We start from the raw sequence: 13,048 nt of genomic DNA, 5'->3' as shown, positions 1-13,048 counted from the left end.
TTTTGTGTGTGTTCCCATAATTTGTATAAATTATCCGTTACTGTTCTTACTGATCACACCTTCTTTGAATGAGGAAGGTAGGTATGAAAAGAAAATATTTACAAAGAGTAATGTGGTAGCTGTTTGAGTTTGGTTGTCTTCCCCATAGTTTCTTGAACGAATTGTACTTCTGACCGAAAGAAATAAGTAGTTTTGGCAGTCAATAGTGAAAGAGTATTTGAAAAGTGTTTGCTTTACCTGTTTCTCTGTGATTCAGCTTTACCAAAAGCTCACTGATGAAGACATAGGTTCCACACATAGCCCATTCTTATGTGTTGTGACTCATACACAATATTAATGCAGCCTCTGGTAAAAGAGGAGGTTTATGCCTGTCTGGATTCCTCATTCTACTCCCATGTTGTGTTGTATTCCTTGGCCTCACCTGCCATTTTAAAATACAGCATAGTCCTTTCGCTCAGTAACAAAAGCTACTCCTTTTAATATGATGTTCTTTCAATTTGTGTTTGGTGAAGCCAAGTTTAAACTCTTATTTCCATCACTCTTTTCCTTCTTTTCCCACCCTCTAACCACTTCTTGAATCTCCTATTCTATTTGGTTACTGTGAGAATAAAGTAGCAAATTGCCCCTTGTCACCCCTGCACTGCTGGACAGTTGCATCATGGAGGGTCTGGCTGTGGCTTTCTAAAGGAGCCTTACAGCCTGAGTTATGTGCTATAACCTTCCATAGCCCTCACTGCTATGTATGTTTTATTCTCTTCCTTTTCAGCTGTCCCATCCCAAATACATATACCACACTGCTAGAGAATGGGAATTCAAGCAAAGCACAGTTTAAGATGAAAGTTTTTTCCTTTGTCAACAATTCTGTCATTTACTTACACTGCAAAATTCGTATTTGTATGGAGAAACCAGGAAGTACCTGCAGGACAGTAAGTGTTTTACTCCACTATGCTATTTTTCTCCAGCCTGCCATATGTAGTCCTGCTATGGAATTGAAGGAGTAATGTTTCCAAACAGGGTTTAAAGTAGTTCTTGAAGTTTACCTTCATTCTCTGCTGAGAGCAGGGGAAGAGCTACAATCATATGGATGTGTCCACCTTTTTTCCTGTGCCTCATCCTCTTATTTGAAAGCATGGAGCTTGCACAGAAATGGGGACATCAAAGTTGGGGAACCTGAGAAATGAACTTTTTGCCCCTGCCTAGTAGTGGCCAGAAGGCAATTAATAGATGTTACGATGAGACAGGCTGTTCAGAATTGTGTCAGCTCAGATGGATGTGTTACAAAAAAGTGAGAACCCATATTGTCACTGTCAGCAGAAAAGTCTGAGTAAACTGATTTGCCATGCTTTTCTGTCCTTTTCTTTTTTTTCTCCCTAGAGATCTGCTTCTCCAGGTGAGAGTTTAGGTGCCAGGAAAGGAAGCTCAGTGGCATTAAGTTTCCAGGGCTGTGACTCTAATAGAGTTTATTATGGCTTTCTAAAACCCTATTGCTTTTAAAGCAATTAACCAAGCAATGTTCTGGTAACAACTTCAGTTTCTAATTGTCTGTGCTCCAAAGCATTGCTTTGTTTCTTTTTACTTCTAAATAAGTGATACACACTGCTTCATCTAAAATGTGTTGCTGCCATAGAAATAAGAAATAAACAGGTTTTGCTGATGGTTTTTTTTCCCCTTTATAACAGACACACAGGAATTCTCTTGTCCCTCTTCCAGCTTTCCTGGCTCTTTTTCTATCAAGGATGTTTTCATTAGCAGTTTGGTGTTCCTCCATTGTTTAACACTTTCCTCTAGCTCTAAATAACTCAGTTTAAGCCCATTATAGAGCAAATGATCTCTTCCTAAAAGATTAAAAATGGCTAGCAGACGATACTTATTTCCCTTCTTAAAGTATAAAGCTTCCTCCAGATGAAAAAAAAACAAAAGGGACAGGAAACACGACTGACAGATGGAAAGATGCCTCCAGCTTTCACAGCTGAATTTGCGTGTTAAAAACCAGTGTTTCAGCCAGTCTCCCATGGAGGAGGTGGTGGCCTCCCAAAGTTCACTGTGTGTCCTGAACAGCTGTGGAAGGACGTGGTGGTAGGTGCAAGATGGGGAAATAAGAAGGATGGACAGGACAGGAACTGTGTGGGCTGGTATGAATGCTGTCAGGAATCAAACAGTTGCTTTGCTGGGAGCTGTTTGGTTTGCTATTAGAGCAGGGTTTAGCTGTATGGATTAGAGTTTAGGAATATGGTTAACTAAAGGACTGGCTTTGGTCATAGTTATGGGGGCCTGTGATGGGGTAATTCTGCTAGCCCCAGATGAGGTTTGACTGACATTGACATCTACAGTAAACAAGACACAGCAGAGTTAATCAGTGAAGCCCTCTTCTTTCATATATTTTATATTATTCATATATATTAGTTATATTGCTCTTTCTCCTATACAAAATATACCCCCTATCAAAAGTTAGTGAATCCAGTATCTTAGGTTAACATGTTATGCAGAGAAGACAAGTATTAGGCACATCTACAAAGGATGTCAATGGCTTTTACAAAGAAGAGAGATGGTGCTGCAGGAGGTGCAAAGATCAAGGAAAACTGGAACAAAAGCAGAATATGTTTGAAAATAACATGAGATGGCTGGAAGAGTAACCAGGGTCTGGGATCTGATCATCTGATCTATCTGCTACTCTGGAGAATACTGACTTGCTTCAGGGCAGATTTGCTTCAGCTCTTTGCCCACAAAATTGAGATTGACATCCTGTATTATTTCTTCTTACCCAGCATTTTCATTCCATGTTTTCTTGGCAGAAAAGAGTAAGGTGCTCTGAAGTTTAGAGTAAAAAAAAAAAATAGGCTAGCGAATAATGTAGTAAGAAATGAGTAAAAAACATGACTTTGAATGAGAAAACGAGTGACATACCACTAACATACATATGTTTGGTGGAATGTGACTGCTCCACAGCCATGTGGAAACAAAAAATCATTGACATGAAGGGAACAGCAGTGTAACTGTATTCTCTAATTCTCTCCCACCTAACTGGGAGAGCTGTTCGAGGGTAGGCCAAAGATGCAGCTATAATACATGGGTATTATTCTGTGGGCTGACCCAGCTAAAGACACTGTTGCTGACAGTGGATTGTAGAGGCTTTTCCGTGTAACCAGGCTGGCAACACTGGTGAGATATTCTTGTGTAGACAAGCTGGTGAGACACCTTTGCATTTTCCTGCTTTCTCTTGCTGATTGTAGTATGGTACTGCAGCTTCTCTGGTTTTATGTTCACTTCCAGGAGAGCACAGTATCTTTTGAATAACCTCAACAGGATATAGTTCCCATCAGAGACCTTTAGGTTGCAATTTAAAACAAAAAGGTAGCAAACAAATTGAATGGTGATAAGGAGGAAGTGGGCAGATGTGTGCTGTATATTCTGCAAGTGCTGCTCATTCGTAATACGTAATCCCCAGCAGGGCTTTCTAAGTAGTAGTTCCTGGATTAGTAGCTCCGAGGTCACTGAAGAGTTGTGTGTTGCTTCAAAATGACACGCAGCTTGGCAGGGGCTGAAAGTTGCTGCTGCTTTTGCTGGTGCTGGTTGTAGTATCTGCTGTGCCTGCTGCGGACAGCAGGAACATCCAAAACTGTTTTCAAAACCCTGGCTTATAGAACTGGTGAGAAGATTATTCTCCTACAGGTTCCTCTAAAAAAACTCAGAAAGTTAATGAAAAGAAAGACTGTGTGTGTGAAATGTGCGTTCACAGCAGTGTTTTCCAGTGTGACTAATTACAGATTTTATATTTATGTTTCCCTAATGTCATTTCTTTTGAACTTCCATTTGGTGCTCGTTTCAGTTTAACAAAGCGTAACATTAAGAAACAAAAACCCCAATTCACATACTCAGCAGAAGGCTTTGTATTTTTAATTAGTAAGCCATATTACTTGTTGGAGTTTGAATTGATTGTTGCAGAGATGCCATGCAGCTCGATCCATGAGGACTGGTGAAACCGTCGCTATGCACAGAACATCCTGGGGCCCCCTGTGTAAATCGGCTGGTGAGTTATGATATGAATAGAGGCTTACAAAAAGGGGACACAGAGTAATCACCATTTTAAGATTTTTTTTTAAGATTTTCCTGACAAAGGAAACTGAAGACTTGTGATACAAGGTTTTCGTACCCCTCTGCGTATTTTTCTGAGGAGTGTTCTTACTGAAGCTGTGTGGCAGTGTGGAAAAGCAGGTGCCCTCCTGAGTGAAGTGACTGTCAGATTGTCAAGGCAATGTAGAAAGGGAGGGGATTCAGTGCTTTGTGTAGCTATTTGCACAGGGTGGCAAGTGCAACAGCCACAAAATCAGACAGTTACTGCAATTGTAAAGTATCAAAGCAGCTTGAATCTTTTAGTCCGCAATCAGTTTTTCAAGTGTTTACACTGTTGTTAGACCACAATTATATTGAACTCTGAAGTACAAAATCAGAGGAGATAAGAGATTGCATTTCCTTGGACTTCCTGGTGTTGACCTTATTACTACCCTGAGGAAAGGTGGCAGAGCACAGCTGATGCACAGCACATTGGTTAACTTGGTGGAGTGGTACAGTGCAAGTTAATAGAGAATGAACACCAGCACTGTGTGCAAGCAAGGTCTAATTTTTTATGCAACTGCCTCTTCTGCTTTTGCCCCTGCTGATGTTTACAAGGGCAGCTATGGCCTCTAACATCTTCAATCATTTGGCCTCCTCAAGCCATTTGCATTCATACCTTATTAGTGCAAAACAGTCATTGGGAGTATTTGTACACACCAACATAAGAGTTTTAATACTAGGCTACTGTGAATAGACAGAAGTCACCTTCTTTCATCCTGCTGGTTGCCTCTTTTGCCAGTCACTGTGCCAGACTGTGAAGATAAGTTAATGATGGACTGTTAGTTGGTTCATGGTATTTTTTTCTCCTCTGCTCTGATGGTCACAATATTCTTTTGGACCTAGAAACTGTCTTTGACTTAGCATATTGTATTTTTCTCCCATTATATGCAAGTACTAGTCTGTTAGAATAGGCCACAGGCCTTCAGTGTTCGTTTCTGAATTAGTTTTGGGTTTTGTTTTGGTGTTGGCCCTGGATGTTACATGGCTTGGATACTGCTATTGCATACCTCTGTGGCTGCCAACAGTGCCCTTTAGCCAAAGATCTTGTCACTAATTACAGGCAGGTATGCATTAGTGTTTGCCTTCTGTGCATCTCAGGTGCTGCACAAGTACTTGGCTAAATAAGTGTTGTCCTGAAAATGTATGCAGACAAATAGATGTTTTTGTAGTGCATCAAGCATTTGCAGGAATGATTTAGAACTGTGCAAGAGTACATGTGCAAACGAGAACAGAGGCCTAATGTTAAAGGGAGAGAAGATTCTGCTTGCAGACTTGGACAGGTACATGGAAGTGTACTTGGAAAAGTACATGGTAGTGTACTTGAATAAGTACACTACACATGAACCAGGCAGACACGTTCTGTCAATGGTCAGTGGAGCCGAGGGAGACAGTTGGCAACAAGGGGCTTGTCTGTTGCCCACACATAGGCATTTAGTGTTCAGGACCATGGTGCCCCATTCTTTCCTTCCCCTCATTGTCCAGGTGCTATTCCAAAAGACTACCATTCTCCTGCAGGTCCTGTGCCATGTCTGCCAGACCTGTGCAGACACTGTAAATGCCCTCAGGCTTCTCAGGTGGCACTAGATGCCAGTGCTCTGGCTACAGAGTTGAGTCTAAGGTGACCACCTCAGTGTGACTCACCTGCCCCCACTAACTGCACCAGCAAGGTCTCTGCTGACTGGAATGGGAGCTTAGAGACCCAGCACATATGGAGAATCCTTCCCTAAAGACTTTGTGTTTAGATAAGTGTTACATATGAGATAAAAGCAAAATAAATGGCTTCTAATAATCATAGATGAATGGGGGCAGGATTAAGATGGGGGAATACTTCACCTCTAGGGCCATTCTGAAAGTAAGGGAGCATTTCAAAAAGTCACCAGTGTTTATCCTTTAATTCTTATTTTAACAGGAAAATGCAGAGTCAAAGTCCAGAGCCACATGACCCTCGTGTATGCAGGGACTCTACACTTGTATGTAAGAAGGGAACTTGGATTGTGGATCACAGACCTTTCCATGAGAATGGCCCTCCACAAAAGGCTGATCAGCTTCTGTATCACAGCTTCACAGCTCTGTGCTTCAACATGCACATTGGCTAATTTGTAGGCAGGGTTGGTTTCTTAGCCCAGGAAAAGATTTAGAAATTTCAAAGCTTTTTTCTTTCACCTTTCTTTTTTTTTTTTTTTTTTTTTTAGCATCGGATTTGAAGAGAGAGAAGGAGACTGGCATGGGAGTTGGATACATCGTCTTCATTGCCTTTGCTGTGTGTGGTTTTGTGCTGGGAGTTGTGAGCCTTCTCATTTTCCAGTACCAGCGAAAGACAAGAAGATACAACTTCAGAATCAAGTCTGACAACTTCAGCTACCAAGTGTTCTACAATTAGTGATCTCCAGGTTACCAGATGTAAGTACTGAATTGTGATCAGTTACTTTTTTTAGCTGATTAGCTCTTCCTGAAATGCTTAAATACTTGCAGATGGACATTCTCTGTTTAAGGGTATTCGAACCTCCTGTCCTGTTCACTGTGGGTGAAGGTCATAAATCTAAGAATGAAATTCCAGCTATTCTTGCCTGCTTTCAAATGCTGCAGACTACAGAAGAAGAAGACAGCCTTCTTTTTCTCACCTTCCTTTGTGGCTTTGGCCTCAGTTAGAGTTAATATAATTAGTATAATTAGATTAGTATAGTAAAGGAGAGAAACTTAACCTCTCTCTTTATAAATCTGTTTCAGAAGCTAATTTGTTTCAGAAGTTATCCCTTTCTGCAAAGGCCTGGGTTTAATTTTCTCTTGGGAGGTGGTGTGTTTTTCAGGAAAATAGTAGGATGTTAGATATAAACAGCTTTAAATATTGATAGTGCGTAAGCAGTGCTTACAAGTGCCTGCAGACAGTCTGAAAAGACAGCTCTGAGGGGTGTTAGTCACTACAACATGTTCTGCCTCTGCAACTTGAGAATTTAATACTCTTCCAGAATGCCATTGGATTCAGCACTTTTTCTGTAAAATGAGTGTGTTCTAGCTGCTCACCACCATTTTTATGTTTGTCCCTTTAAGAGGAGGAGAGATGGGTGAGAAAGCTGGCTTGCTGAAAAAGAATACCTAACATTGCTTCACAGCTTAAGGATGTTTACTTCAGATCTGATCCAATTCTGTTTCTGGGAACAGGCTCATTTGACATTGTTACCGGAGTTAGTAACTCTTTCCTGATGGAGTCCTCCTGCATGACAATGCAGCTACCACGACCACAGTAAATTCACTAGATTTCTCATGATGTTATTTGCAGATAATGTGTTTGCTTCACTAAGTACCATAATTCTTTACGTATATCACAGAGAAGAGACAGGGAAGACTGTATCCCATCTGTTCGCTTGTAAAGTCTTGACTAGTTACTATTAGCTGTATCTCCCTTAGTCTTACATGATAGAGACCACCCTCTGTAGTCATCTACGGGCAGCCCCTGAGAGATCACTGTAGGTGAGGGTGATGCTCTGATTGCTTCCCCAGCAATGGGGAGGGTTGCCTGTCAGCACCTCAAAGTGAAGGTACCTGGGACTCCTTGGTACATCTCCAGCAGCTGCACAGTTCCGTCAGTGATGCAGGTCCCACGAGGGAGCCATCACCCAGTGTGAAGGGCATATCTAGGTCCATTATATCAAAACCTATATAAGAAGCCTTTGAGTCTCTCTGCAGAGAGAAGAATGGCTTGTCTTCATTCATCATTCTGCTCTCATGAGTGATCACGGGTGATTGCAATACTTGAAAGTAAAGGGAATTCTGGAGTTCTGCAATGTGGTCATAGCATAAAGGATATTGTTGGGCTCAAAATGCTTATACATAATCAACATGTTCAAGTCTCAGCTAATGGCTCCTTTTAGATGCTGGAAGTACTCAACTCTTTCCTGTGTATTTACTTTCTTTGGAAGGTAGTTGATTATCTTTCTCAATCATGATTAGTTTGTCCTTTATTTTTTCTAGTTGGATCATGTCTCATCTCATCGAGAACTGAAGCTTGTCTTCACTCAGAATTTGGTTTTCATTACTCTTCAGAATGGTGATCATGACTGGTTGCAATACTGAGTCTTCAAATTAATGTCACATAAAAAAGGCTTCAAAGGCTTCTGTAAAGACTTTTTTTTTTTTTTAATTTGCTCTTTCCCTACTGTCCTAAGAACTATTTGTAACTGCAGCTCCAGGTTGAAGTGAATTTTGGCAGTTTTTTCTGTGGATAAAATAGAAGGGAAAAAAAAGAAAGACTTCATGGTTCTTTATTCAAGTTTCAACATTTAGCTCTCCCACTGTGCCGAGTTGCTATGTGCCCATCTTAGCATCACTTATGCCACTACTATTAACAAGCTACATGTTTCTAGAAATACTCCAGGAAGTAAATCAGCAAACCCCTCGAGAGATCTCCTTTTCAGTTTGTAATTCCCTGTTTACTTAAGGTGAGGTTGAAACTTTGAGCTGCAGCAATGTTGAAGACCTATTTGTGCAACGCCCTAAGTATACAGAAGCTGGAGGACAAGTATTGGATTTGTCACCAAATAAATAAAAGGCACCGTGGATCTCTGATTTAACCTGCTTAGAGTGTTATTCACATGAGTTTTGAGATTTGATGGTAAATTCTTTAATCGATAAGGACTCAGTGGAGAGACAAAAAAAAAATGGCAAAAAGAAATTATTTTTGCTACTGGTAGCCCATGTTTTTTCCTGATAAGTCAATTAGTACCTATGTATTCTGTTTAATTAGACCACAATGATTGTGCAGTCGGGCCACGGAGTGTGCTGCTGACCTAAGTGAGAGCACTCCAATTGCAACAGAGTAGTTATAAATTTGAGCTGAATTTTGCCTGGCTGCAAGACCCTACAGTTAATGCAGCAGCGAAGGTTTAGCTTACAAGCTCCATTGGGTACAACAACAGTCTGTTCAACTGGATAAACTGGAACAAAAATCTTTTCTGCACAATAAGCATCTCCTGCAGGACTCTTTCTTCACTCTCCTGCCCCAAACCTCCACCTCAGTGAGTGTGTTAAAAGACGGGAGGGTGATGTGATAACTTGTTGCCAGCAACACTTGGTTTTGATTGCTGTGTGCACTCCTCCTTGAATGGTGACAGAGTCTGCTGTATCTGCGTCACATGTAATTCAGTAATTTACAGTCAATAAGCTGATTACTCTTTAAGCTTAGTGGACACCATTATGAATAACTCTTCAGTGAAAATTCATCTTTAACTTGAACTTACAAATGCTCTCAGTAGCCATAGCATTTAGGTACTAATTTTTTTGGTACAGAATAACATTGAAAAGCTGCTTCTTTATCCCCTAGTCCCATCTCTAATAGGAATAAGATTACTAGGTAAAGAACTTCTACATTTTGCAAAAGGTCATACTGACTGATCTTTTAAATATGTAAATACATTTCAAATAATCATTTGTATTCTGCTTTTGCTTCAAGTGAGTCTGTAAGGAGTAAAAAACTTTGACTTTTCCTTGCTGAAATATTGGTTGCCAGATCCTAATATAAAAAAGATCCATTTGGTTGCAATTCATTAGTAAAACTGCAAATTGTCTTTGCAATCTTAGAGTCTGATGAACATAAGCATTAGCTTTTTATTCTGTAGAAGTCTCTTAACTTTGGCTCAGTGTGCTCTCAAGTGTACGTGTTTGTCTTCTGCACACACTGAAAAGATAAGCTCTTTTACTAGATATATTTTCCTAGTTTTTAGTACTCACAATCCTGAGCTGCTTGAAAGTGACAGGACTAGAGATATGCCTGTTGATTTCAGTGGAGCTACACCATTTACAAAAGCTGAGCACTAGTCTTCAGGATGAAATGCAAAACAGCAGCTTGTATTTAACACCTTGCCTGCTTAGCAGAAACTGCTATTGGGATTACCTGAGTCTGTTTAGCAGAGTTTTGGTGTCTTAATAAAAGCATTCTTGTAACTTATTGTTGATGTTTGTGCTGTTATATTTTCATTCTATGATTTAGTCACAGGCATTAAGATGTGCATTGTGTGGATGTGGCAGCTTCTGAAGAACTGTTCAAGTATTAGTATAATGTTCAAACGTCACTCAAAACACAGTACTTGACTTTATCCAAACACCAATGGACTGCAATTACCAACAACTATGTATGTACACTTACTAAGGATCTCTTTCCTCAACATTACAAAGGGCAAACATATTTTTAGTTTCATGCTTTGTGGCAAAGGCAACCAAAAGAGCATTTAACATTCCCAGTCCAATTATAGTATTGCAACAATCTGGTGATGCAATCTGAAACTAGTGTCACAGGGGCCTCCCTGGGCATTTGATTTGTACAGTTCTGACAGCTGCTCCAAAAGCAACATATTCAGAGCTCACCCTTGATGAAGCTTACCCTGAGGGCATTAGTGGACTTGTCTTGATGCGACTGTGAAAAGCAGGGAAGAAGCACCAGCACTTACTCCAGGTTCTTCCTTTCTCATCCCTGTGCAAAAGTGTTGCACAGCTGCCACCTATTTTCTTTGTAATTTTTTTTTTTTCTGTGCTACGTTTAGGTGTCTAGCAGTCACTATTTCTCAGAGCTGTATCCCTTTGTGTCTCCTTTTCATGCTGAGGCACAGAACAGATTGTTCGGTTGAAGTATCACAGAATCACAAAATGGTTGGGATTGGAAGGGATCTTTAAAGATCATTTAGTGCAACCCCCCAGCCAAGGGCAGGGTCACCTTCCACTAGATAAGGTTGCTCAAAGTCCCACCCAACCTGGCCTTAAACACTTCCAATGATGAGGCATCCACAACTTCTCTGGGCAGCCTGGTTCAGTGGTTCACCACTCTCATTGTACAAAATTTCTACCTTATAGGCAAGCTAAATCAATCCTCTTTCAGTTTAAAGCCATTGTGCCTTGTCCTGTCAATACAGGCTTTGGTAAAAAGTCTCTCTCCCTATTCCTTATAAGCTCCTTCACATATTGAAAGGTTGCAATAATGTATTTCCAGAGCCTTCTCTTCTCCAGGCTGAACAACCCCAACTCTCTCAGCCTGTCCTCACAGCAGAGCTGTTCCAGCCCTCTGATCATTTTTGTGGCCTCCTCTGGCCCCTCTGCAACAGGTCCATGTCTTTCCTGCACTGAGGGCTTCAGAGCTGGAGGCAGGACGCCAGGCTGGGTCTCACCAGAGCAAAGTACATGAACAGAATCACCTCCCCCAACCTGCTGGTCACGCTTCTTTCAATGCAGCCCAGGATACAATTGGCTTTCTAGGCTGCAAGCACTAGTTGCCAGCTCATATCCAATTTTTTATCTGGGATAAAAAATATCCCCAATAGTAAGTATCCCCGAGTCCTTCTTGTCAGGGCTTCTCTCAATCTCTTTGTCTCCCAGTCTGTACTGATACTGGGGATTGTCCCAACCCAGGTGCAGGACCTTTCACTTGCCCTTATTTGGAATTCATGATGTTCGCATGGGCCCACTGCTCAAGCCTGTCAAGGTTCCTTTCGATGGCAACACTTCCCTCCAGTGAATCAGCTGCACCACTCAGCTTGGTGCCATCTGCAAACTTGCTGAGGGTGCCATCAGTCCCTCTATCTATACCACTGGTGAAGTAATTTAATTGTATTTGTCCCAGTACTGACCCTTGGGAGACACCATTTGTTACTGGTTTACACTCAGACATTAAGCCACTGACTGTAACTCGTTGGACACAGCCATCCAGCCAATTCCTTATCCTTTTGACAGTCCACCTGTCAAACCCGTATCTCACCAATTTAGTGGCAAGAATATTGTGAGGGACTGTATCAAAGACCTTACAAAAGTCCAGGTAGATGCTATCTATGGCTCTTCACTTGTCCACTGCTGGACCCACCCTATTATAGTCATGATTTGCCCTGGGTGAAGCCATGTTGCCTGTCTTTAATCACCTCCCTGTCTTCCCTGTGTTTTGGCATATCTTTGAGGTAGATGTGTTCCATGATCTGACTGGGCACAGAGGTGAGCCTGACAGGTTGGTAGTTCCTATGCTCACTCTTTTTGCCCTTTTAGAAAATGGGTGTGATGTTTCTATTTGTCCAGTCACTGAGGATTTCACCTGATTGTCATGACTTTTCAAATATGATGGAGAGTGGCATGGCAAGTACATCAGCCAATTCCCTCAGGACCTTGGGATTCATCTTGTTGGGTCCTATGGACTTATGTATTTTCAGGTTCTACGAGTGGTCTTGAACCTTATCTTCACTTTTGATGGGAGGGACTATTTTGCCCCAGTCTCTGCCTTACGGTTCATAAGCTTGAGAGATGTGGAAAGACAGGTTACCACTGAAAACCGCGGCAAAATAACCTCCTCCATGATGGCTGTCACAAGTTCTCCTGCCTTATTTATCATAAGGGTACTTTTTCTTCAGTCTTCCTTTTCTGGCCAATGTACCTGTGGAAGCCCTTCTTATTCTTTGCATCCCTTGTCAAATTCAGCTCCAACTGTGTCTTAGCTTTCCAGATCCTATGCCTCCACATCCGAGCAGCATCCCTATTTTGGTACAGGGTATATGTCCCTGCTTCCACTACCTGTGCATTTCCTTCTTATACTTCAGTCTGACCACGAGGTCCTCACTCAGACATGCTGGTCTCTTGCCTTCCTTTCTTGTTTTCTTACATGTGGGGATCGAGAGCTCTTTTGCTCTAAGAAATATGTCCTTGAAGAGCTGCCAGCTCTGTTTAGCTAGTTTATCACTGAAGGCAGTTTCCCAGGGGGTTCCATCCACTTATTCCTTAAACACCTGGAAGTTTGCTCTCCTGCAAAGTTTGCAGTGTCCTGACTCTACTCTTCACCTGGCCCATCTGCCTCAAGATTGTGAATTCCACCAGGGCATGACTGCTGCAACCTAGGCTGCTGCCAATCTTGACATCTTTATCTAGTTGACCCATGTTTATAAGTAACAGGTCTAATAAAGCTTCTCCTTTGGTT

General features: G+C 41.5%; 1 protein-coding gene across 1 annotated transcript in view; it reads left to right on the top strand.

Moving 5' to 3' along the window:
* The window catches only part of UMODL1 (uromodulin like 1), a 61,679-nt gene extending 51,660 nt beyond the window's left edge, over positions 1-10,019 (top strand). The window contains exons 19-22 of the mRNA XM_082043400.1: positions 767-926; positions 3,943-4,027; positions 6,306-6,513; positions 8,083-10,019. Coding sequence (XP_081899526.1) covers positions 767-926; positions 3,943-4,027; positions 6,306-6,493 — 433 coding nt within the window. The 3' untranslated portion in view covers positions 6,494-6,513; positions 8,083-10,019. The remainder of the gene's footprint in view (positions 1-766; positions 927-3,942; positions 4,028-6,305; positions 6,514-8,082) is intronic.
* Positions 10,020-13,048: the final 3,029 nt, after the last annotated feature.

This window comes from Streptopelia decaocto (genome assembly GCF_964273445.1).
Source record: "Streptopelia decaocto genome assembly, chromosome: 1".
NCBI lineage: Eukaryota > Metazoa > Chordata > Aves > Columbiformes > Columbidae > Streptopelia > Streptopelia decaocto.
Note: the sequence above shows the minus strand (reverse complement) of the source record. Positions and strands in the feature narration are given on the sequence as shown.